A 27,668-nucleotide genomic window follows, 5' to 3' on the forward strand; every position below is an offset into this window, starting at 1 on the left:
TGTGGAGTGATTGGAACCGCCGGGCGGTCAGTTCGAGACGTTGTCCTTCAGCTGGACGACGGACATTCAAGGCTTCTTGTTGGCAAGTGTCCACCCTGTAGAGGTGTCCTTGAGCAAGACAAGACATTGAATGCCTCCCAGCAGGAGTGTAGTTGACCTCTGACCTCCTGACAAAACCAGAAAGAGTAGATTCCTTTCCTTTGTCCATAAATGCTGTACGCGGTGACGTTGTTGCATAACTAGTAGTACATTTCAGTCATGTTTTAGCCTTGCTCTGTTTTGTAGGAAAAAAATGTGAATCGTTCTCATAAATCCAGATTAAATTCTTTGCCCCCGTCGCCTGGTCCAGGTATCGGGTTTTGTGCATGCCTAAGGGTCATTGAGGGGATTTTCTGCTCTGCTTGTGGTAGTGAAATCACAATTTTTGCTCAGCGCAGTTGAGCAAAGAGAGAAGCAAATGAAGAAAAGTAGAGTAGGACAGCATTGTTTTCAGAAGGGTGACAAGTTCAGTGATTACACTGGCGGTCTGGTCAAAGTATTTTGACACAAAACTGTGTTAACATACTGCCTTCTTGTCATAAGAAGCTCAGCTAAACGTGTTAAGTCTTTTGAGATTTGTCCAGAGAGGTTTCTACAGAGCCGTATATTTAGGAATTCCAGCTATGTGAGCCTGACCTTCCCTTGGTGGTCTCTGAGGGGACTGAAGTGTGGAGAGATTGAACTGTGTCAGGCACACAAAGCAAGGCACTGATGCCCGACCGAGGTCTTAAAAGATGTCAAAATAGGATTGGGAAGCCGATTGCGGGTCTGTTCACAAGGGTTAATCCACCTCTGATTGTATCCCACTAGGAGGCTTGTTGAATTATCTGGATCAAATCTTGGCATCGGGACTGAATGTCAAGTCCACTGATAGTAACATGGAACATGGGGGTCCATATCGACTGATACCAGCTATGTTAACAACACACTGAATGTGTTCTTTCCACACATATTGGGCCAATTTTGAACTAGCTTTTTGGGGATCAGTGTATTACTTTATTAAAGCAGCTTCAATACATTTTTAATTAACAGAGGATCACATGACTTCTTCCATGAGAAAGGTCTCGCTCACAGTGATGAACTGTCATAATCATCATCAGACTGCGGCTCTGCAGAGCTTCATGACATCCTTTGGCTGACAGTTTTGGTTTTGTTGTCACTGCTCTCATCAGTACTGTCTTTGGGTGCATCAGGCAGCTGATTTCAATGAAAAAGCTCTAAATAGCCATCGTGCGCCACCTGTCCAGCGAGAAACTGCAGGCGGACACAGTTAGCAAGGAGTTGGTGAGCAGCATCTAGCAGCTGAAGCATATTTCCCTCAGTTGGTGGACACCAAAACATAGCTTAAAGGCAATATATGAGTTAAATTTGTCAGTTGGTCAGTAACGCAACTCCAAATGAATGTTGTGTTTGCAGCTTGTGTTATAGTCCTGCACCAGATACCTCATTTTGAGGATATCAACGTGATGAGAACAAGCATGTCTACTACTTAAAACAAACCGGTCTGATGATCGGTATCCTTTGCACATTGTTGGTTAATACATTCTTGACTAATAAATTCTTAATGGTGGTTTGAGTCTCGGATTACTCATTGTTAGAGCCATTTTTATGTTTTGATGGAAAATGTATGTTATTAGATTTAATTTTTATATTTAGAATGAATACTTAATTTATACTTTAACAGTTGATGTAGAAATATAGAACTGTATAACAGAATTGTATGCATGAAGTAATAATAGGAGTTTAGAAATACTGAGTTCTACCTAGATACTAGTGTTGTGATGCTTTTTTGATTGGCCATTGGTTTAATATAAAACCGTCAGGATGCGAGCCAGAACAGAAGCCACGAGCCATTGGAGCATCACAGTCTTTTGACCGGCTGCACTACGCACTAGAAATAATTATTTAGAAGTTATGGACCCATCTTTTGTTTTGTATGTATTTTGATTTTAAGCTTTAGTAAAGAAAGACATCAAACTGAAGATTCGGCTTCAAGACTTTTATTTCTAATGTGTGTCGCGTCTGAAAGAACTTCGAGGTTCAAGGCCCTACTGAGTCACCTGCACTCACACTCATCATCATCCCTACACCGTACATCAGGTTAGACTGGCTGCAGAATAAAACTGACGTGATGTCTCAGATTCTTTGAAATATTGATTATACTGATATTGGATTATATTGTTACCCTGACTTGCTAATTGGGGCAAAATAAATACATATTCAAAGACCTATGATATTTCTCATCAATAATGCACAAATTTTCCCCCTTGTAGATTGATTTGTGGGAATTTTCGACCTTTTCTCCTCTCAGACAGTTGATCCCATGTGGAATAAAGTGAGGGAGAGGCATGAGAAAGAGGAAATTAGTGACCATGTTATCTAAGGAACACCTGAGCCGGACAAAAACAGGAAATAGAATCTTGTTAAAGGTGAATTACTTTTATTTTCTTGGTTGTAGATGCGCCAAACAGACAAAGAAATGGAAAGGGAGTGTGCCACAGGAAACAGGGTTTTTTTCACAGATCAGAAGAGATGAAGAAGGAGATGAAAGTAGATAGAGGCGTTTGTGTGTGTGTGTGTGTGTGTGTGTGTTGCCTGGAAGTGGGTGGATATGGGGGACTTAGAGGTGGATGAAGAGACGAGAGGGGAGCACAGATAGAAGGTAGCCAGCTGGGCCAGATGTGATCTCCGTCTCCTCCTCCTGCCCTTCTTCCTCGGCTTGATCTGACCACCTGCTTTCTGTCTCAAACACACACACAAACAGGCGCTCCCTCAAGTTCAGGGTAGTAGGAGCTTTGTGGGACAACACAACCTCACCGAAATCACAAACAAGTCGTAGAACATCGGTAGATTTCCTCTGTTTTATTGAATCCGAGTGTATCAAGCACGCCCACGAGCACACGCCTCATCATCAGATCTCGTGTCTGGTTCCCCCAGCTCTCACGCTGGTCCCTTGGTACCAGGAAGTCTCTGGTCTATTGTGATTCAATCAAAGCCCACAGAGGTCAACTGATGACCAGTAACAATGGACCTCAGATCAGAGAGGAACAGGCAGCCACTGTTGGGAATGAGATCACATTTACTCAGCGGTCATTCCTCCCACATGTGTGTATGAGGACAACTAAATGTAAGAGAGGAGAAGGCCTCCAGATCAGAGGATTAAAAATGGGAGGCAGAATTGAATGGCTACTTCCTTGGCACACGCTACACCTCTCCACAAAGTCTCATGAAAATGGGGCCGGTAGTTTGCCCGTAATTGTGCTGACAAACAGACAAACAAACTGAGCTGATGAAAAACACAACCTCCTCGTTGGAACATTATGCTTATTTTGGCCCAGATTGCAGCAGCAGCAGCAGGTTATGCTAAATAGCTCAGATGTCCTCCGCTACTCTGAGTGTGAGGTTCAACTTTCAGCTGGATTCCTCCTCTTTAGGACCCTGTGACAAATTGTTAAAAATTTGCAACCACCGAGTCTACCCGCCAATTAATTTACACTAGTGCTGCAAGTAGTGACTATTTGATGACCTGCAAATTATTTTTATGATTGATTGGTCAATTATTTTGGCTGTAAGACGTAATGAAAATAATGAAAAATGCCTGATATAAAATCCAACTTGACTTATTCATGTTACTTGTTTTATCTGATTATTTTCTGCCCACCTAAAGCTGTTCAAATCACCATATTAATTCATTAATCGTTTGTTTTATACAGTGTTTCATCACCAATAGGCATTATCTAAGAACTGAGGTTTTCCCCCTGCTTCCAGTCTTAATGCTAAGCTAACCTAACCTAACCGTAGTTTCATATTAATCCTACAGAAATGAGGGTGGTATTGATCTTCTCAGCAAGCAAATTTCCCAAAATGTTGATTATCTGCCGTATTGTGGGTGCTAGTTAAACTAATTATTTCCACACAGTACAGTCAAGTTCCCACCACGACCCTTTGACTCAGCTTTGAAAGTATGCATGTAGTGAGGACAGACTTTTGACTTTGTGTTGTATTTTCTCTTCCACCAAGCACTTCAGCCCTCTGTTGTTTAACTATCGTGTAATGTGTCTGCGTCAATTAGCCGGGTCAGATTCCTTGTGCAGCTGCCGTGGAGGTAATTGCTTGCAGGACACCGAGGTGTCGGTCAGAGCCTCGCAGTCGAGGATTGTTGGGCCGAGTCTCGTGTATTTTTCCATCTCTGGTCAGAATAATTGCTCGGGGTTTGCTGGAGGAAAAAAAAAAAAAGAAAACAACGCTCTCGGACCTGTTTCTGCTGCGGACCACGTCGGGAAAGACAGGAGAGATAAATCGAGGCGAGGAGGCTTGTTGAGCTGTGTGCGGATTCCTGCAAATTGTCTGGATGAAGAGACATTCCTGTCTCTCATGTCTCATTATCTTTTCTCCTCCTTCCTCCTGTTCACCGCCACTCCTCTCTTTCTCTCTATTTTCATCTGGTTTTCTCTCTTTTCACCTCTCCATTTGACTCCCTCATTTCTCTCTTTTTCACTCTGGTACCCCTCTGTTCTCTTTCTGTCTCCCTCCTTTTCGCCGTGCCATATGTTTGCCTCAGTCGCCTCGCCTTCCCTTTTCTCTCCCTGGTCTGGGATCAGTGGCATCTAATGCTTTCCACTCTGCCTGATTAAGTCAGCACATGTACCCTCTTTACATTATTGCTCACACACACACACTCGTGCACGAGCGTCCCCACAGACCTAATCAGTCCTTCTCTTAGTTCTCTCTCACACTGCTCCAGACCTAATGAAAATACATGAGCTCTGTTAAAAAGAAGGCGAGATGGACAGACGGAGGGCAGACTGAAAGAAAAGGTAGCTGCGCAAATAAAAGAGACGGAGCGGATGGATTGAAAACAGAAGAGAAGTGAGGCAGCTAATTCATTAACAAAGCCACCAGTCGCTCCTAATGCCCGTTTTCAGTTCAGAGATATTAATTGCTTCTAATCAGCGTTAGTAATATCATGCAGGGATGCAGGAGGAGGTGCGAAAGAATTGCTGAGAGACAAAAAGATGAGACGAGGCGAACAGTCAGACTATAGCTGGTACACATTCTGATGCACTGGAACATTTCTCAATACACATGAAATCCTGCAATTTATGTGTTGAAAGCTGCAATTCAGATCCACTCTGTTAGCCACTAAATAATGTTCTGCTCGGCTGTCATTCACAGCGCTAAATGAAACTAAATGGATGTATTGTGCTGTAATGTACCTTTGTATTACATTACACTCATTTGTATTGACTAAGTAGCACAACCGCCTGGTATGTTTGTGCGTGTGTGTGTCGTTTGGGAAGGAGTGGGAGAGGTGCCACGCCAAATGAACGATTGAGAATAATGCTGTACTCCTGCGTTTTGTTACTGTATGTGTGGGCAAGTGCTTGAGGGAGATAATGCGTTAAGTGAGTGTAGGAAAGAGCGAAGATGGGCTTTATTGAATGAGCATGTGTACCTGCGCGTGCCCGTACGAGCGCGCGCACCTGATTATGATGATGAAGTCTCCCGACGGGACTCTTCCCCGCTACAGTCCTCCACTAGTCTAATGAGAAGCTGTTTCCGTAGTTACCAGGTGTGAGAGCCGGCAGCTCATAATGTCCTGTGGTGAGGAACAAAGGATGGGGAGAAGAGGAGAGAGAAAGAGAGAGAGAGGTTGGAAGTAAAAGCAGTGGAATGAAAGGGGTGGAGGACGCCAGAGAGATGGAACAAAAAAAAAAAAAAGAAATGTGTGAATGATCAATTTAGCAGTATGTGTCTGTATTGATGTTTGTGCTTGAGAGGATCACTTTGTGTGTGTTACCTGTTGTGAGTGAAGACTGAGTTCTTTATAATAAGCCGAGGGACCTAAGCAAAAATCAGCACAAATCAATCTCATCTCAAGTGGTGAGAGCAGAGAGCGAGCCCAAGCTGTGCGTATATGGTCAGATCAGAAAGGGAACCTTCGAAAGATGGCTGGCTCCTTCTACGTTAAAGAGGCTTTTATGCATTGGTCTAACACCAATAGCTCCATCAGATCTCCACTTTATATGTGTGACTTCCGCCTCCTCTGAAATAGATATTGTAGGTTGAATGTTGGGGTCTTGCTGGTAAAAGCTTCTGCCTTGTTTCTCCCTAATTCTACATATTCATTGCAATTAAAGATGCATACATACACTGATGTAATGCTATCATTTACTTTTAGTAAGTAAAGTATGCTCTTTCAGCAGATCATGTAATAAAGACTTAGTCGTCAGGAAGCCCTGATGATGGAAGTATAGAAGATTTTTTATTTAGGTCTGAATAAGTAGAGGTCTGATTTGAATGGCTCATATAATAATAATAGTTGGAAGCAGAAGAAATCCAATAGCAGATTAATGATGTGTCTGATATATCTGATATTGTGGATACAGGAAATGACAGCACTCATGGCATTTTGCTGACCAATGGTGGAGCTTCACCACTCGGTCATACAGCAATCGGCTAACCAATAGTGTAACTATCACTCGATTGGGCTATACGATATAAAATGTTTAAAGAACACAGAATAAATGCTGAGTATCACCGCAATGGTGTTGTGAATAACTGTGAAAGTATGCAATAACACGTATTCTGCTGTAATATAAACATCATGAGACACTGGCAGCTTTTTAAGAATCAGATGCCAGACTCATGCAGAACTTAGCAGATAAAGCAGATGCACCGTTTTTAACATGTATAATCAAAATCAACAAGACTGCACAGATAAAAGACCACTTAAGAACATACAAAGACTCTTGTGTATGCCACAACAGAATAGCATCTCAGTGAGACTCCCTGTCTCTACTTTCTGAGGCTCCGAGTTGTGTAACTTGACATTCTTGCGCCCGTACGTTCAATTATCCTGCAGGCTCAGTGACTGGATGACATCTGAACTTCTGCTAACATGTCTCAAGAGAACAGAAAAGCAGGAGGCGGTGCAGCTGAGTGAAAGTCAGGAGAGGAGGAGGTTAGAAAAAGTAGTTGCAGCCGGCACCTGTCCTTCACACTTAATCCACTGAAGAATTCACCTGAAGTGTGTGTGTGTTGTGTTTGCCGTCCTTGGTACGCCTGTACATCTGCAATTCTGTGCGCGAAAGGCAATTTGCTGTTGTTCTCCATCAGGGTTATCAAACCTTTAAAAGCTTTTCTCATCACTGCTCTTTGTTTTCTGCGGTTGTGTAACTCTTTGTGCGCCTTTTCTTTCCTCTGCCAGATCTGATCCACTGCACCAATGAGATGAACGTGAACATTCCCCAGCTGGCGGACACGCTGTTCGAGCGCACGGCCAACTCCAGCTGGGTGGTGGTCTTCAAAGCCCTTATCACCACCCACCACCTCATGATGTACGGCAACGAGGTAGGAGGCTCGCGCACCAAAGCACACGCAAGCAAAAACCCTCCGGGCCACTCAATGGAGGCTACATCAATAAACCCTATTATTACTGAAGTCTGGCTCGCCCACACATTCATAAATACAAACATACATACACATTTGGATCATTTATTCATGCCCATACCAGCATTAGGATCGACAATAATGCATATGTAACGCAAACAGCGGGTGCAGCATCTGAGAAATGCACACATTGCACACATGAAGTGAATAATCAAAATAGCTGTGAAGTGCTGAGAAATTAATTAGCTCGGTACGAGCTGGAAGCAAGATGGGGGGACAAGGACAGAAGCAAATGAATAATCAAATGAATTAAGTTAATAAGAACATGGTTGAAAGCTGGAAGAATAACACAGTTCCTCCATGGATTTGCAGACTTTCAAACACAATAATTAAAAATTCAGATTTCTGCTATGTTTGGGGGAACTTTTGGATTTTATTAATTGTGATTTTGGATCAGACATTGTACTGTTTTGCATGATCAAACCCCGTCTCAGCAAAACGTCCTGGTTTACGTATGTGCAATGCAGCTTTTGAAAGGAAGCAAAAAGATTAATTCAGAGAGGGCTGTAGTGTCATTTCTTATAGTTTATTCATTTCTAGCAGGATAGAAGTGGAGTGCGCTTTGTTCTTCAAATACATCATATCTTATTGTACATTGACTGAAGCTTGCATTTACAGCAGTCCTCTATTTTGCAGACTGTTAATCATTCAGAACTCAGTTCGCTTTAAAGCACACAGAGCTCTTTTTACATGATCATGTGCTTTGATATTCAGATGGACGGGTGCCATTCGGTGCTTGCTATACTGGTATATTGTTGAATGTATATTTTATGAAAACAGCAGTCCAAGAACAATGTGTTGCTTTATTGTGACACATTTTCTTTGATCAGAACATAAAACGTATGATCGCTAGAGTATTTGCACTAGTTGTGTGATATGCAGTTTGCTTACTATTACATAATTTTATATTACATTTTTCACTTGCTGGTCATAAAACCGCTTGTACGTCATGTATTTGGTGCCACCTTTATTTCCGACTTGACATTAACTTAACTTAAAGGAGCACTTTAACATTTATCTGCTTTTTATCGGCGATCGCTAGCTACAGCTAGCAGCCAGTTAGCTTAACACAGTGTCTTGCTTTAACACTTCGGTTCTTGTAGGATTAAACAAACAAGATACATCATTATTAATTAGTGAGCTTGTGGGAGGGTTGATTGTATCACTCTTTGAACAGAACCAGGTTAGCTGCTCCCCTGTGGTTCACGTCTTTGTTTGAAGCGAAGCTAGCAGGCTGCTGGCTGTAGATTCATTTTTACTGCATAGAAATTAAAGCGATATCGATCTACTCATGTGACTCTTGCCAAAAATTTGCAAATAAAGCATATTTCCCAAAATATTGAAGCATTACTTTAAAAAAAAGCAACTCATATTCTGCAGAGTGTATCCTGTTATCAAAATCTGGTAGCTGCTGTGAAATAGTTGGCGATTATGCTCAGACAGATAATACGTATTATATACTTTGTGTGCAAATAGACATCTTGAATGCAACGACTGATCAGCTGTACCCTCTTGTGCACAGACACAGCAGCCAAACACGTCCAAAAACCGACACACCCTGCACCACATTCCTTTGAATTTCCATTAAAATAGGGAAGCATCGCTTCCTTGTTCAGTCGACATCACTTGTGTCGACATTATACAACACTTCCTTCTGCTGGTTCCTTGTTTATTGCGTTAATGTAAACTTCCTCCGAAAAGAGGAAGACTTGGGTGTGAGATCATTGTGTTTTGGCGTATCAGAGAAGCGTCTAAACTCAGTGACACCCAAACAGCAGCGTAGCTGATTTCACTTCTGATTTCTCCTCTTCTTCTTTTAGCTACAGAGAATTAGTAAACGTGCTCCAACATTAGATGTGGTATTGGAGGGATAGGTGCATTAGAGACGAACTGCCACTTTCAGACACTTACATACGCCAAGAGAGACATCAGGTCATCAGATCACTCCATTACATTTTTTTGTAATTTATTTGCTCAAGCTGAGGAAATTCCTGCCACATTTTTGATAAACTAAATCATGCTAAGTAGGTCACTGCAGAGCAGCAGGAAGGCGTTTAGAGGTATTCCCAAGCTGTATGCTGATTTATCTCTGAGTTGTAGCTCAGAGATTGTCTCACCTAGAGTGACTTGCAATGATTGCGACACAATGGAGTTCCTAATTTCTTCATAACGAGAAAGCAAGCAGCTCGTACGAGGTTTTGCAGAGATCACAGCAACTGTGCTCTAACTTCTGTTATGACAGATAATGAAAATTGTAATTCTAGTCAACAACAATTAATTTTAAAGAAAGAGGGATCTTTTTATATTAACAGAGCTTTATCTTATTGTCTCTCCATCATTTTATTGTCTCCAGTTTGTTGTAAACGTGGTGATATTAAAGTAATGAGCAGCATCTTTTTTGTCAATTCAGCACAAAAAGATTAACGCCTGTTATTACATTGTATTTTTTCACAATGCCTTGCAGCGAGAACATAAATCAAGTTCTTGATATGAAGTGAATGGAGCCACGTCGTACTCTCGTCCTCAAATTTATATCACAGAGCCACCCTATTAGTTATTTTAAAGCATTAATGTTGCTGATAATTCAAGTGCAATCTTCACTTACAATACAGTGTTTGCGGTTAATGTGCTGCGGTTTGGTGGTAATCAGTTGTGGAAACGACCAATATAGTATGCACTTATTTAAAAGCCCTAACACGAACACACAGCTCTACGTTTGTGGTTCAGCCGCGCCGAGTGAGACTCCAGGCTGTAGTACAGCAAGTGTGTGTACTCATCAGCCGGCATTCATCAGGCCTGTCAGGACGGCGGTGCTGACTGAGGCTCAGTGGCCAGGTGTCCCTGCTCCCTCGTGGCCGTGCCATCCATTATAGTCAGAGCTGAGAGAAATCTGGCCGTAAAATTAGAAACCACAGACCCACAGAATTGGGGTCAATAGACTGTACATTCCTTTTCAGATCAACACGCTGACCGCGTCCAGCTTGGCTGGCGCGCTGAAGATGTACAGCGTCTGATGAAAGCTCTGATAGTAAACCACATTTGCATTGAGCGAAATTAGAGGAGCTGCTTGCACATCACAGCAACTTTCTCGTCATGAGCGGCAGTGACAAATAATAATTTTTTATAATGCATAAAGCTACATAGAATTTTTATAGCGAAAGTGCTGTTTGTCACATAATTAGATTATTAGAGACACCATCGAATTTTTGATAAGGGCTCAGGCTACATCTACACTAATGCTACACACAGTAAAAATACTAATAGTATTAATAAATGTTTGAATTTTAAAAGGCATACATTTGAAAACTCTCAAATTGTAGTCTGAACAGGCCTTATCAGTAAGAACATGTCCTTCCTAAGTCATCATGCCCCTATCACGCAACCCTTTTCCAGAACAAATCACACGACATCAGCCGTGAGCCTTGAGTACTAACTGTTAGTTCAACGTGGACCATTATCCGTTGCTGACCTTGTTTTCTATGCTAGCCGCTGTTGTGCAGTGAAATTCTGCGTTTTATCGTGCTTGTCCTTCCTATGTGCACAAGAAGCATGCACATGCCCAGTGTATGCGATGTGGTATGCGTTTTCAGGCTTGTTGTTCTGGATGGAGAATGTCTGGATGGAGACTGCTTTCGTTTTAAAGCGCTGTTTTAAAATGAAAACATGTTAGTTTGGATTTAGCCTCAGAAAGCTGATTTGTGTCACTTGATCTGATATGATGAAGGAACCTCCCCGAAATGTTATTTTCTTGGGTCACCCTGCCCTGAAGAGCTGCTAATCCAGAAATAATTTCATTTGTCTGAGTCTCGGTGACGGTGGTTGATTCGTCCAAGGACTCTGTGCTGTGCTTTCCGAGGCTTTCCTACACTGATAAGAATAATAAACAGAAGTGATATCAACACAATATTTATGGTATTTGAGAAGGAAGAGGAACACTCGAAAGATGTGGAAGAAGGGAAAGAAAGGAGGTAGATAGGAAGAAGAAGGCAGAGAATGAAATGATGAGGTCGGGAAGGAAAAGAGGAGGTAGAGAAGAAATGAAGGTGGTAGAGTAGGAAAGGAGGACCTAGCAAAGGATAGGATTAGGTAGAGAAGTAAAGTATGACAAGAAGTACTACTAAAGTACTGGTATCTGTATCTGCCTAAAAACCTATTTTGACCAAGATTTAGTCTCAACATTCAAAGTTTTAACACTAATTTCCATCAATATTTAACATAACAGACATTCATTCGCAGCCGTGTCAGGTTACCAAGGACAACAGTACCCAAAACACTCGCTGAGCAATTGTGGGATATTGATGGCACGACTGTTAGCCGCGTCGATTTATTATTGGATGCCATTTTAGTGCTCCAGTGACAGAGCGAAATGTCTAAGACGGTACGACAAACACAACACTTGGCTGTAGTTTGCCTTCCCTCGCTCTGCGTCTCCTCCAAGTCTGTGGGTCAACAGCCGAATGAGAACCAACAGACTGTAATATCTGAGCATATTTAAATGTCGTCCGCTGTCGGCATTCATTGTAGGTCGGCCTGGATGTCAGCAAAATGCCGCCGTTTTAAACGCAGCCTTTTTTTTTTTTTATTCTGCTGCTCCTGGTAATGTATTCAGCCCAGGCTTTCAAATCGAATGTGGGAATTTACCATTCAGAGCAAATAGCAGGTGAATTAAGTTTTAATATCTCTTCTTTGCCTCAGCTGCTATATTTGTCAAAGGGATTTGGATCGTGATTAGAGTAATAGCGCATTTTGTCTGTCTGTCTGTCTGTCTCTTTGTGTGTGTGTGTGTGTGTGTGTGTGTGTGTGTGTGTGTGTGTGTGTGTGTGTAGATGAATAGTCTACAGGCCAGTATTGATACTCATTCAGTTCCTCACCTCTAGTTTTTTCCTCCCTGCCAAGAAGCAATCCTGGCTCACTCCCCACTGACACTCTGAATCTCATGAGCGATCAAGAGTCAGTCAATATCTTTGATCACGATTTTACTTTTGTGCTGGTACAAAGCCACTTTAAGTGCGCATTTTAAAGAAAAACCTCTGCAGGGCGTTGAGTTTGCACTGCGTTTTTTTTCTGCTTGTGGGTGTTTGTGACAGTGAGTGGGCAGACAGGCCGTTCTGATCCATGCAGGGCACTAGTTTGAGTTTAACAAATAAAGTTTATGTCTAAAATCGGCAGTCTACAAGCACGAATGTGATGAGTCCTGACTTCTTGTGTAGCCATTGTCTCAGTTGTTATCATTTATCAACTGGTGCCTGTGCTTCCAAGCCTTTGTATGATAGGCCGCTATGTACAAAAAACAATCCTGCAGGAAACCCCAAACAATGACTGGGAGAGACATTTTTCAGCCTCACACCCTCAGTTTCGGTACTCCCTTGCTCCCCTCCAGGGAGCTCCATCCCTGGACCGGAGAAGTCAGACTGCTGGGGCTCTCTCCTGGGAGCGTGGATGCTTGGACCACCCAAGACCTGAACAAGGTTATAGGAAGAAAGAGAATAAGTGAGAACATGGGATTAATTTGCTTGCAGAATTATTAGAATGGAGCAAAGATGATGCAGATGCCCATATAAGACATAAGTGTTTGAGTAAGACAGAGAATTGAGTCATACAGACATCAAAGTTGTCTTAAGATCAATTTTTTGAAAGGCTAAAAGCACTCCTTCAAATGTGTATTCGACACATAATCCACCTGAATTTCTCTTCTTTTCCAGCAGTTCTTGCAACTGATTCTCCAAAACTCGTTTATCTCCAAGTTTTCTTTATGTAAGGAGATATTTTGTGGTAATGCTTCATTTGGTTTGGTTTCCAATAAACCCTAGTCACTTCACAACAGCCGTAAAACTAAACCCAAAAATAAAATTAGATGTTAAATGATGTTTTCCTTCATCTCAAGGAACTTTATTGCGTAAAATCACATTAGTCAGTGAATCCACAAACTGTCAGTAAACAAAAGGAATTCATGCAGGGCGGTGCACATGTTTCTGATGGATCCAGTGAGGATGGAGTTACATAAGCCAGATACTCCTGAGCAAACGCTCAAAACTGAATTTGATGAGGGTGAAACTTTCAAACATCACACTGACATTTGCCCCCCAAAAATTGAAAGTGCTTTAGCACATAGATACAGCTGTCAAAGTAGACATTACCGACTAATGCTAACCGACCTCAGCAACCCTCAGAGTCTATGCAGCCATGCTAGTGGCTCTGTGAAGCTGTACTTAGACACAGTGCTGCTTGAGCTAAATGCTAACATCAGCATGCTAACATGTTCACAATGCTTATGTTTAGCTGGTATAATGTGTACATACATATATATTCGCGATCTTACTTTAGTGTGTTAGCATGCTAACAATTACAAGTTATCAGTGAACACGAAGGACAGGCGAGGCTAATGTGAATGTCGTTAAAAATTCAGCGGTTGTTGAAACATTTCACTAAAGAATGAAAAATGTCAGCCTCATGGTGGCGCTAGATGAAACCTCAGGGGATTACCAAATTCATCTGGCCTCATCCCCTGTGGACAGTAAATGTCTGTACAGAATTTCAGGGCCTTCATCTAATAGTTGTTGGCATATTTTGTGGTCGACTGACCCATAATGGCGTCCCTATAGGGCCGTGCAAAGCTAATAAAAGAGAGGTGAACATGGAGGCGAATGTGCCTCTGCAGCACAACCAGTCTGATCCCTGAAATGTGTTTGCTGCACAGCTTTTATAGCAGAAGGTGATGCTGTCGTTTTGTCCTGAACTAGCCCGAGCCGTATTTTTGTATTGTTGTTAACAGTCGATGCTGGGTAACACCTTTTCCCCTCAAAATTGGTTTTGCAGTTCTTTATTTAGAAGAATCAGTGCTTTTACCAATTTTAACACAGCAGAAAATCAAACCCCTGCAACCCTAACCTGTCACACTTAAATATTGCTATTTATTTTTATGATGAATGGCCTTTTTAATAGCCCTCATAGTTTTCTGTTTTTCCTCAGTGTGCTGTGACTTCGAGGAATGTCACAGCCCAAAGATTTGCCAGACCACAAGGCACAATATAACACGGCGCTGTGAAACCCTTTTTGGGAGTTTGTTTTCAAGGACGTGAAGTCCTCAGAAACACTACCCATCATCCTTTCTTCTTCGGGACAGGATAGTTGTAAGTGTCTGCGGGGAAAATTACAGTCTGATTGATTACACCTCAGTGCATCAGGAATCAGGACGGAGAGCCGTGCCACTGTACGTCAGAACTGAGTACAGGCGTATTGTGGGAGAATACATTGAACGAGTGAGAGAGGTGTCGTAGGGCGAAGGAAGGGGAAGACGGAGGGAGGGAGGTAGCTAGGTGGAGAGTAGACAGAGCGTTGGAGTCATTAAGGACGTGGGAGGAGACAGGGACGGTCTGGCGAGGACACCGGTGAAAGTGCTGATGGTAGCAGGACACGCTGCTTTCCGTTTCTCTGTGTGTGTGTGTGTGTGTGTGTGTGTGTGTGTGTGTGTGTGTGTGTGTGTGTGTGTGTGTGTGTGTGTGTGTGTGTGTGTGTGTGTGTGTGTGTGAGATGGAATGAGATCGAGGGAGGCAGGGAGGGAGATAACGGTGAGGTGTGTGTGTGAGACGCCGTTTGTGTGCTTTTACGGCGGTGTGAAGTTGCGGTGTGAGTCGCCACCTCGCCGCCGCCAGTGTCCCAGATAGCGAAACGGCCCATTTGTTTCAGTGACGCCACCGAAGCACTCTCATCACTACGCTCCCTCACCTGCTCGGGGGAGAGGGAGGACACAGACAGGGGCAGAGATTTGAACAAGGATGATGTGTGTGTGTGTGTGTGAGATATTATGGAAGAGACCAGAAGGAAAATAAGGAAAAAGAAGAAGGAAAGGAAAAGAAGACGGAGAAATTAAAGCCGGAAAGAGAAAAGCAGTGTGGAAATCTGCTGACTCAAGCAGCACTGTGTCCGAGGGAGCAGGGACAGGGAGGATGCTATTTGTGTGTGTGTGAGGTCACCCTGACTCTAATGGGGGTCACTTGTGATAATCAGAAGTGCTTGGATGCACACACGTGCTTCCCATCAGCTGCCGGTGTGGCGAACATAAAGATGATTAGTGCACAGGCAGATTGCAGTGCGTGAACATGTGTGTGTGTGTGTGTGTGTGTGTGTTAATGTGTGTTCCAGACGGACTCCTGCTTATCTCTGGGACCCAAACGTCCTATCTAAAAAGTAAAAACTCCAGGGTGACCCACAAGAGCTCACACGCTCCACACACTCCCTTCTGCTCCTTCGGGCAGATAAACAAGTTTTTCCCCGACTCAAGTAAATTGGCTGCATCTGTGTGATCAATTGATGAAAGTAGTAGTGTGTGTGTGTGTGTGTGTGTGTGTGTCTTTCTCTTTAATACTGATTCAGGTTGTTGATTTGAAGTATCTGCTGAGACACCACCAGTCTGATTTGTAATTGAACCCTTCCCCAGAACAGATTGTCCAATCATAGTTTAGTAACCGTGAGGTGTCATGGTAGACCTGTCAAGGTTGGAGTTTCCCACATGTTGAAGTGGCGTGCATGGAGTTGTAGTAAGAGCAAGTCAGCGTTTAAGGAGTTTGGAGAGTGGTTTGTTTTTTTGTTAGCCTTTACAAACCAAAACTGGAACGGCACAAGTGTAAGCAATGGATATAAGACGCAAACGTTAGCATGTCCGGCTAAATAGCTTCGTGAAATAGTGTGGCGTTAACATGAGGTTGGGCTATGTGAGATGACACCATCCAATCATCCAAGCTACTAGTCTGGTTATTTAATTAGCTTCAAGTTAAGCTTAAGTTTCACACAGACACACAGGTTGTGAAGGACATCAAAGTTTAGGCTAACGTTAGCAGCTAAGTCTTGTTAGCTTTGTCTCTTAGCATGCTAAAAGGTAGTGGTGTAGACATCAAGAACATATTCAGGAGACATTTTACGAGATTGTCAGCTGGAAGCTTGAAAAAGTCAAACGGTGGCACCATTTTTAACCAACACAATTTATGTTAGCGTAATTAGCGAGCTACAGCTGATCTGATAGGAAACCCTGCTTTTGTCTACCACTCTCTAGAAGGGAACGCTTGACAGCATAGCAACAGTAACTAAGGGGGGCGGGTCTTGCATAATAGTCAGATAGGGAAAAAAAATGATGTGTGATTAACATTTGTAGGGAAGTCTGGTCACACCTACATACATACTCAAACCTTACTGTTCATTTGTGGGATGACGGTGTCTGACAGTGTTTTGAGGGCAAACTACACTGCAGCTAAGCCCAATGTTCCATGAAATTGTAAAACCCATGTTTCCCACCCCTGAAAGCATCAGGTCGTGCAGGGCAACAAACTGAATAATACCTGTCTTTTTTGCCAGCTGTTTTTTTTCTTGTGTGTGTTTCTTTTCTTTTTTTTGCTGCTATGAAGCAATCTTGTTTTTGCAGCATCTCTTGTAACGTTCGTTCCCCTGGTTGCACACTTCATCTTAAAGATACGCCCTGTGAGAAGCTGTTTTACTCCACGAGTCTCCGTTCAAGTGCCAGGTTTAATTAGTAGTGCTGTAATTAGCTCCTCTGCTGCCACCCCTCAATACAATGGCACTTAAAACATTACAATTAGCTGTTTCACTGCACTTAATCTCCCATTACTCCCAATACTACTGATCTAGTAATGTAAAAGTAATACAATTCCAGATGCAATTCCTCCTCAGTTAATTTTTTATGAACAAATAACAAAACGGTTGCTAGGTGGTGTCTTCTGCTTCAGATTTGTCAGTTTGCGACCAAACAAAATACAAGATTCTGCACCCTTTCCAGCACTCATATGTGTTAACCGCATGTTTCAAAGCTGACGGCTTTATCAGACAAACACCTGAGTGTTTTGGCACACCCATTATGTAGGAATGTGGTTCCTGTTTGCAGTTGTTAGGTTGTCAAACATATCAGAGGACATTTTGATAAATATAGACTCAAGCAATTATTGCGTAGTAAAGAGGGAGTAGCAGCTAATTGCACAAACGCTTTATGTTTGTACTGCTGTAAATTACCGTTTGACAGTTACCTTTTATTCATATTTTCAATGCTGCTCAACATAGAAACTTGAAATCCTTGTGGATAATTTACCAAACCTTAAATCGTTATTATTCTGCCAGTGTGGTGGAAGGGATGGCGCAGTAGTACAAAGCCCATGAGCCTTTGCTGCTAATGCATTGGCGAAGCAAGTCCGAGGCAGGTAGAGTGGTTCATTCAGTGATCGTAGGTTCAATTCCAGACTCCTTCTGTCTTTCTTCTTCTCCTTCTTCATATGTCAAAGTGTCCTTCAAATTGTATAATTGTATATAACTGCAGCTCATTGCTTTAGCGGCATAGAAAACAATTTAATGTTCCTTTTATACTCTTGTACACTCAAGATTGATTCTTTACAACTCTATTTCCATCCTATAATGTGACTAAAACATCATTCCATTACTGATTTTAATACTGGATGATGCACCAGAGCATCAGGACTGCCTGACTCTGCACTCTTCGTTGTAGGGAGAAAACTGCAGAAATACTTACTCTGTGTGTGCGTGTGTGTGTGTGAGTGCGTGCATGCACATTAGTGTTTCAAATGATGACTCCTGTTGCTTGGCTGCATCATTGACCTCGAACACAGACTCAACCACCAGCTAGACCCAACTGCTCCCCTGAGAGTGGGAGCCCACACACTATTAGCCTTGTCACCTTGTAGGCGCACACACACACACACACACACACACACACAAAGGTATGGCTGAAGCCAGATATATACACAAAAATGTTTAAATGCAGACACATTTTTTAATCCTATCATTCTCAGCACCCACCCAGAGTCTCCTTGTGACTCTGTTTCTTTTCACACTTAAATTGGATTCAGGAGCTAAATGGCTGATTGCGTAAGAGGAGGAGAAATACTACCTAGGACAGAGGAGGAGGAGGAGGAGGAAGCAAACGAAGAAGGGGCAGAATCCCAGGCAGGATTTGGGCTGGTGGAAAGTGGTTGTGTGTGCACATGTGCCTGTATCCATCCACACGTCTGCTTCATTGAGTGTGTGTGTGTGTTTCTCTGCTTGCATAAGAGCTGCTTTCATTCAACACGGCCCGATCACGACTCATTCTTCTTGTGTGAGTCATCACCTTTCAGTGGAACTCGGTTTTCTGCATGTGTGTGTGTGCGTTTGAGAGAAAGTCGTGCACCAAGCAGAAAAAATAAATTCCCATGTGGACTTCCTGACGCCTGTTTAAAGGCCTAACCGATTCTTTTTGATTCCCCTAGAAACATTTATTTTGCTATGTTTGGACATAAAAGGTTATTTTGAGCTCTTTAACCAGAGGACCGAGGGTTCTGACGTCCTGCTGAAGTGTCCTTGAGCAAGATAGTGTGTCCACAACAGCTTGTTGTATCCGTGACAGCTAGCAGAGGATTTTCACTTCACGGATCAATAATTGCTCTGCTGGTACAAGACATGGTTGTTCTTTGACTCTGTGTACACATAGGCAGGTCCAAAGAGGGCTGAGCGGTAACTGTTTCAACTTCCCAGATATCATGAAATGTGACGTCAGTGAGCTGCACACAGCACACTCATGTTTACCAACCAGGCTGGTCTGTGATTTTTTTTTTAATACCGTAGGGAGGGGAGATGAAAAAGATCTGAAGTCAGTGAGTACAGCTCAGCTTCTCTGAGCAGATTATGTACTCCTGTGTAGGAAGCAGTTTGGATTTCAGCCTTGAGTTACCATTCATTACAGCCTTGAGGTAGAGGAATAAAAAGTACAGGAAGAGTAAGAAAGTTAGGATTTTATTTGGACAAAGAGGCCAACTTTAATCTAGTATCAGTATGCTCCTTCTGGAGTGCCTGTCAGATGGTTTAATGACTGTTCTGATGTTGGAATCGGGGGGTTGTGTCTGACAATTTTTATAACTTCGGTAACCGACAAGCACGCCCACTTCATGTAGTGATCGGGCAGAGAATGAGCAGGCTTTGAACTTCTCTCTTTTTTCATTCTTCACGCCACTATTGTCACTTTCCTTATTGTCAAATGAGAAAAATGGTGTTTATAAGTTTAAGAAGCGACTGGTAAAAAAATTTGCATCATCATCCCCATATTTAAGCAAATACGGGGTCTCGTTTATCACCCCGCCTTTGAATATGACCTTTCGGAACAGCTATGAACACTTTTGCCTTCAGACATGGTTAAATGAAATGTAGTACAATCAAGTTAGTAATTGGCATCAGTATTATGAATCTCTTATTGGGCTAAGTTCGTCATATCACATTTTCTAGTAATGTCTTTAAATGACAATAGCTGCAGCAACCAATGGCATTCAACCAGATGTTCGACAAACCATCTTTAACTGCTCAAGCTGTAAATAAACAGGACAAGCGTATCAGAAATACATCCACTGATCATGATGAAGACTGACCGCTGATCCTGAACGTTGCACCAATATGTGATTGTTGAACGTCCCTTTCAAAAAGTGTGAGCATCGATCAGCCTCCACTCTTCCGGGAAGGCTTTCCTCAGAGTTTTTGAACGTGGCCGCTCCCCTTCAGCCACAAAAGTGATCCATTTCGTCCATAAGGTGTAGTTCGGTGTCTTCCTCACCAAACTGGGACAACTATTCCCCAAACTACAAACTTGGAATCACGCTTTTATTGAGTTTGCATGGTTTTTGCACAAAAACTTGAATGCGGCTCAACTTAACGCCATGAAAGCAAAAGTCCAGAGCAGTGATATCCTTCCTCATAATATTATAAACTGCTGTGCAGTGTTGCAGCATCAGATAAGCTTTCAGACTCAAGGATCTGTCGTCAAAGTGGATTTCCTGGATTGTTATTGATCATTTGACGTGTATCTGAAACAACATGCTCCGATCGGTTGCATTTCTGATTGCGGTGAGCTTCATTTGGAACCGAAGTACCTAGAGAGCTTGAATAATTAAGAATAGCCCCAGACCAAAAGTATATGGACAGGAGTGACCATTTTCTGGTGGCCATATAGTTTTAGCCCCATTTTAGCATTCCGGTGTGACTGAAGAAAGTAAAAATCCGCCACAGTGTAGCATGCACTACACTCAGATCTCCAGTCGTGGCTTCCCTTCTGCATAACCTGTCTCCATGATACTGCAAAGAAAAGAAAACCACTTCAGGTCAGCGCTGAGGCCATGGTGTTTGGTTACTATGGAAACCACCAACTTGTGCACTTTGGAGAGAAAGACGTAGAGGGAGAGAGGTGAAGAAGCTGATGGTAGAGGAAGGGAGGAAGAAGCCAGGAGATGAGTGAAAGCTGGATGCTGGGAGCTCTATGTATAGCCACGTTCCACTGTAGAGAGAGAGAGAGGCAGGGAGTAGCCAGGATCTAAATGTATCAATAATACATGAGGTTGTTCTCCGATATGCTAACATGAATTATTTGACAAGCCGAGCCGACCTGCTTCTCTGTCTCACCCACCCCCCACCCCCCCACGTCGCTATCTCTGCACATCTTCTCATTCTCTCCCCCTTTCACTCCTCTCTATTCTTACACGTCGGCTGCAAATCTGAATCTCCGCTCAGAGCAGCGTCTTTTTCTTGGAGCCGTCTTCGCCGAATTATCTAGGGCTCAGCGGTCTTCTGAGTCTCCCTCTCTGCCTCTCTGCTCTGAGTGTTTTCTGCCCCTTTATGGATTTTCTCCTTTTTAACTATATCCATGCGTTTTGTATGGGTCCTCTCTGCCTCCGCCTTTGTATTTGAGGCAGCGGGAGAAACGCTGGCTCTCATCAGATGGACTTTTGATGAGGAGTCGGCGCACGAGAAAAAGGCAGAGAAAGCACTTATGAAGTTCATGAAGCTCTTTCTCTCGCTGTGTCTCCCTCTTTCCCTCCCTTTATCTGCGACCATCTCATCTAAGTTTCTCTGTATTAACCTGGGGGTCATTTGTTACACAGTCAGAATGCTAAACTCATCAAATTATTCTCAATTGATTGTAATTTTTTTGCCAAAAAACTTAAAGTCATTGTAAAGGTGTGTCAAGGAATTGTCTCATCTAACCTCTTACTCTGCCATCTTAAGAACACACGTAAGTTCTGAGGGCACTTACGGTTAAAGCTGAAATCATGAATTAATTAGTTGATTGACTAATTGTCTTTTACCAAGCAACAGGATTAAAACTGTACAGCCATGCTACCAGCGCTATGAGACTGTATTGATGCTAAATGCTGTCATCGGCATGCTCACAATGACAGTGCCAGCATGCCGTTTAGCAGGTAGAACATTTACCATGTTCGCCATCTTAGTTTTAGCTTGGTGGCATGCTAACATTTGCTAATAAGTGCTAAAGAGCTCAGCCAAGGCAGATGGGAATGTCAATGCTTTTGCTAATGACATGATGGCGCTAATTAAAAAGTCAGACGATCAGGAAAGTGATCGCAAATCCTTCTGAGGGAGACGTTAATGTCTGTACCAAATTTCATGGCAACCCATTCAGTAGCTGTTATGTTATAAATAGACTGACTGACAGATACTGCCATGTCCAGATTCATGCCGTTGCCACAGTTTGCTAGTTTCAGCTCCTTGATGGTGGCGATTTGCTGTTTCGTTTGATTGTAGATCAACTATTTTGTGTTTAAAGTCATTACAATGGCTACAGAAACATGTGATCAGCGTTTATCTGACATTTTATAGACTGAAGTAGATGAGATCAGTCGCACTTCTTAGATGTGGTTTGGTTTATTGACAAGATTGTAGTATTTAGCTCTGGACTTACTCATGGTTCCTTTGTTGTCAATGATAAAATTGCTAGCTTATGCACACCTTTACCATTAATGCTGCATGCACCCCAAATTTAACCTCAACCTCTAACTCTTTAACTGTAACTCTAAAATGTCTTAATCATGCAGAGCCTTAACCTTTGAAACAATGGTTAAGCTTTTTGGGCCTAAATTTGTGCCCACAGATGGGAGCTGAATCCCCACACGTGACAGCGTGGACAAAGTTCTGTCCCCACAGCCTGAGCATGCACACAAAAAAGGACAAGAACAAAATCGAAATCTTTATGCCTTTTTAAACAGTCCCAGAGCCCTTGGAAACGTGTCAGTGCAGCTGAGTCCAACACACATGCCCGCAAGCATATTTGCGCTCACAAACACACACACACACACATTCTTAGATGCTCCAACCAGCCAGTGAGGGCTGGTTTCCTGCCAGATCGGGAATTGGCAAACTGGCAAATCTCAGATCATTTTAAGTCAGTTGGACAGAGACGGCCTTAACGTTAAGATGCTTTTGGGAAGCCTGAGGCCTGAGTTCCCAAACTGTGGATGCTGGCCAAGACTTGTTCCACTGCAGTGTGTTATTCGGTGATGTGTGGAAGACGAGATAGCAGAGATGTTCATACGGGACCAAATGCAAGTTCAGGTTTGGTCTTTGGAGACAGAGTCCAGGTTAAGTCTCAAGTTTTTAGAGTCCAGAGATCAAGTCTCTACTCTCCCCAGAGGTTTGACTTGGCAACAATATTTCTAGAACTGTTACTGCAAAAGAATTAAATGCTTTTCAGTAATTGAGGAAACAAACTTCTGACTACCTAAAAAGCACATTACTCATTTAAAATGATGATTGATTGAATGATTTTATTCTGTTGCACTGTTTGCAGCTGCAGATGAGTATAGAAACCATCAAGAAAACACAGTAACTGAAAGAGTTCAGGGCCAACAAAAGACCAGGAAGCCACAAAAGTCTTATCTGGAGTGTGTATGCAAGTAAATGGTAGCAGATGGAAATTCCATTATTTTTTACTGTTAGATTTAAGCTAGTGCTTAGCTTCTTACGTCTCTTGCATATGAAACAGCTGTAAAATCTGATTAACAGATGAGCAGAATTGCAATAGATAAACACTACTTTGGTAAGTGACATACAGTAAGTGGATAGCAATTTAGCATCCTCTGACTTACAATGTAAGCTAACCTGTTACATAACCTGCCTCCCAACTTTGCAAATACCATCTGTGAGGAGAGGACATGCCATTCAGACACTTGAATAATATCCAACCAATGTGCTGAAGCGCTGTTTGAACAAGGCTAGCAAACAAACCAATACTGACATTGTAGAGCTGTTTCACATTTCAGTTTAGCTTAGCATTGTTAGCTCAAGGTTGAGTGCTTACACAGTTGAGTGTAGTTGGAGTTTTCTCCTTCTACATTTTGGACTCAATGCAGTTCTTCTATGTTGCCCAACATCTTTGAAATCCTACAATTCAAAGGATATAGAGTGAAAATACAGATAGCATTAACGCTACAGGGACCATTAAAGCTTGTTTTGATTACAGTCTTTTTTTAGTCTTTTTTTTACTGTAAGTCAAGTTGCAAGTCATGTCTAAAGTCGATTTATTTCTAATGTGAGTTCATAACGCTCGTTGCTATCTCAGATTTGGTTTCCCATATCTGCTAGCAGCACCTGTTCAGGGACCATAGTCCTCTCAAAGGTCTAACAATGCTCTGAATCCAGCTCTACACAGAAAAATCTGAAATGGAGAAAGTGAATAAGTAAAGCTCTCCTCGTCATTAATATCTCAACATCGAGGTTCTCTCAAGCCAAAGCAAAAAAAAAAAAAACCCTGCCGACAGTAAAAGACAGAGGCTGCACTGGGCGACTCCCAGGTGAGGTGAATCAAGGTGCTGTTGGAAAAAGCACAGACACGCTGAGCAAACCTTCCCTGGAAAATGGGAAGCAAAGAGCTTCCAGCACCTGCTCAGTGACATCTGTCAAAGGCAACAAGTAGCTAGTGTTGAGTTCGAAGGGAAAGTAACAGAGGGATCACATTCCTGGGTTTTTTTATTTTCTTCCGCAGCAGTGGAAAAATGTCCAGATACAAACAGAGATGTCAAAAAGTCTGCAAATGACAGGGTGATGTGATTCATCATTTCTTGAGACTAAGTTTTAGCTTTAGATTTGATCTCATTAACATTTTCAAGGGGTCATTACATAATAATTCATTATATTGTGCTGCCAGTCCTCTGCTTCCTCCCAAAGGTTAATTAATTTTTTTCTGACCGCTTCCTCTGGCCATTTGTCGTCCCTCGGCAGTTCTGTGTGAGCGACTCGTAAGGAGTCCTAATAAATGACTGGAAAAAAGCAGCAGGAGAAAAGTTAATTTTTAAACGCGATCTGCCCAGCCTGAGGTGTGGCGAGCAGCTGAAGTTAAACCATCTAAAGCAGCAGGGGTAGCAGTAGGAAGACGTGGATTAAGTCCTCCTTCCAGCTGGTGTCTTAAAGCAAGAAACCAAATCCCCACCAGCTGTAAGGTTGCTGTTCTGTGGCTGACCTCTGACCTCTCTGCAGGAAGGCACACAAAGACAAATGAGAAGAAAAGACTTCTGTAACCATAAAATTCCTATTTAATCATCACAGCGCCTTTAAACATCTTGACAGATTAATGTGTTTGAGTCATAGCAGAGATAGCTACGTGCTGCATTTCAACACAGACTCCATGTCAGCGATGAATCATGTCATCCCTCGTTATTAGCTGTTGGATAATGAGCACAAGCTATTACCATTCGTCAGAAATTGTGCATGTGTTTCAGTCGATTAGTTTTATCTTTTTAGAGATTTAAGTCTTGAAAATAAGAAAAGATGGCTGCTCTCGACCTTGCTCTGGGGAAGGCGAGGTCTGACAGTCAGTCCATCACGTTGGTCCAGACTGAAATATCTGAACAACTATTGGAATGGATTGCCGTGAAAGATCAAAGTCTTCACTTATTCTGTGAATATCTCAACATCTGCGTGATGGATTGACATAAAGTGCTGTGCAGACATTCATGGTCACCAGAGAAAGAATCCTCCTAACTTTGACTCACTGACAGGAGGTTGAAATTTATGGTAGAATATTGGATGGATTAGCAAGCGATTCAGTTCAGACATCTTCAGGTCAAGTTTTTAATTTTACTTTGGTTTATCGCTAAAAACATGCAAAGCTGATACCATCCCATCAGCCTGAGCTGTGCTTTGTGTTTAATGCTAATAAGCAAATGTTAGTGCACTGGCATGTTAAACTAAAGATGGTGAACATAGGAAACGTGATTCCCTCTAAAACTCAGCATTGTATGATTGTCATTGTGAGCATGTTAGCATGCTGATGTTAGCATTTAGCTCAAAGCAGCATGGTGTCTGCTGCTAGCATAGCTGTAGACATCTCCTTACACTCAAGGCTGAGCATGCATGTTTTTATCAATGTTCGGTTTCACTCGTGCACACAGATGTATGTTCTTGTCTGTTGCTGCTGGATGCTGATAAACCTCCACTGGAGTCATTTGGGGTGAAGCGTTTTGGTTGTCGTGGAAGAGGACGTTGTCCTTCATTTAAAAGGAGCCTACATGTAACTAAATGAAGACAAAATGAGTGCTTATCCCATAATATTATTAATTTTAGTCTTGCAAATCCATGGAGAATTCTATCACTGGATCTTTAGCTGCTACGTGCACACGATTTTCAGTCAGAAAAATGTGATATTCAACAAGTAAAATCAGTAAAGTCAAATTTTGCTTTAAGGTTCGTTTGTTTTCTGTATGGTTCACATAAAATTTTGGACCAGCACCTCTCAAATCTTCCTTTTACCAAACATTAAATGCTTTTTTTCTCTTTCCTCTCTCAGCGTTTCATCCAGTACTTGGCCTCCAGAAACACCCTGTTTAACCTGAACAACTTCCTGGATAAGGGAGCTCTGCAAGGTAAAGCACACAAACACCCATTCACTCAAAAGCTGAGTGGAAAAAAAAACAGCATTTTGGTTTTGTTTTCATTTGCTTGTAAAAAGCCAGATGGACAGGATTTGCCTTAAAGGACATTACACAGAGCATTAGAATGTTTTAAGCAGTCATAGGAAAGTATTATTAACTCAATATTGGTACTTTAGTGTGGTTGATTCCTTCAGATGCATCTATATATAATAAGACAAACTGTTTATAGGATGAAAGGTAGAAATCATTTGTAGCTGTCTCACTTAACACACTCAGTTTATTTCCTTCCTTGCAACTCTCTCCTCTCGTTTTCCCTCCCAGGTTACGACATGTCAACCTTCATCAGACGATACAGCCGTTACCTGAACGAGAAGGCCATGTCCTACAGGCTGGTGGCTGTGGATTTCACCAAGATGAAGAGGGGGTAGGGACGGGCACACACACAAAATGACAACCCCACTCATCATTTCACACACATCTCGTCACACAGACAGCGTTTAGACTGCGGCACCGTAGAGAGAGAACAACAATAGGCACAAACTGACAAAAACTCTTACTTTGATGAAGGTTTACTCTATCTATTGTAGTATTGTCTGTTCAAGGCAACACTTGAAATAATAAACTCAGTGTCAGAAGTTTACTGTTTAGCTGGATGTCTGCTCACGTATTGTAGGAAGGAAAAATAGCCAAATTGTTTTAGTCAGCTGGGTTAAACAAAGAAATACTCGACACAGAAATATATAAGCTGCAGCTACCCAGATGTTAAGTGCATCACTTGTTTTAGCAGATTACTAAAGTCTATGCATGACTTTAAGTAGTGTTAACAATGTTTTTTGTCAAGTAAAAAACTAGCTAAATATTCTTTCTTGCACTTTGGTGTGAAAAATGTGTGAAAGAAGTAATATACAGTACAAGCGGGCTGACGTATAAAATCCAGATGATGCAAGTCTGCTGGAGATGCTAGCATTCTAGCGTCTAAAACATTTTGAAGAATTTAATGCAATATATCCTCTGGAAAAAAGCCAAAGGCAAAGTGTTATTGTGTGTTTTTAGTGACTCTCATTCTGCCTTTAACATCTATACATAACATATAATAATTAAAAGCATATTTTTATGTATTTTTTAACTCCTTCCCGCTCAGGATAAAAAAGGCAACTGTTCCGTTTCTTCATTAACAAACACAAAATCACTGTAAATATCGAGCTAATCTTTAACATCGCATTAGCTGACATTAGTTTAATGTTAGCATTAAGTTGGATCCTGCTCTTTTTTTCCCACATCTTGCTAATGTTAAAATGCTAATATTACTTATGTGTTATATCTGCCCAGTAACCCCTGAACGCTTCCCTCTTTGCGTGGCTTTCTTGGATTTTCATCCAGAAGATAATGTTACTTTCTCATTTTGAGCAAAAAGGAGCAAAATGAACCAAAAGTAGTCCAGCACATTAACCCGCAGTAAAACCACAAGCTGTAATTTTG

The 27,668-nt window shown here is 42.1% G+C and overlaps 1 protein-coding gene across 2 annotated transcripts in view; it reads left to right on the top strand.

Annotated features, from left to right (window-relative positions):
* The window catches only part of si:ch211-200p22.4 (phosphatidylinositol-binding clathrin assembly protein), a 76,774-nt gene that overhangs the window by 13,095 nt on the left and 36,011 nt on the right, over positions 1-27,668 (top strand). For both annotated transcript variants that reach the window (XM_041965501.1, XM_041965502.1), the window contains exons 2-4: positions 7,250-7,392; positions 26,105-26,180; positions 26,511-26,613. In XM_041965501.1, the coding sequence (XP_041821435.1) occupies positions 7,250-7,392; positions 26,105-26,180; positions 26,511-26,613 (322 nt within the window). The remainder of the gene's footprint in view (positions 1-7,249; positions 7,393-26,104; positions 26,181-26,510; positions 26,614-27,668) is intronic.

This window comes from Chelmon rostratus, chromosome 23 (assembly GCF_017976325.1).
Source record: "Chelmon rostratus isolate fCheRos1 chromosome 23, fCheRos1.pri, whole genome shotgun sequence".
In the NCBI taxonomy this organism is placed as follows: domain Eukaryota; kingdom Metazoa; phylum Chordata; class Actinopteri; order Chaetodontiformes; family Chaetodontidae; genus Chelmon; species Chelmon rostratus.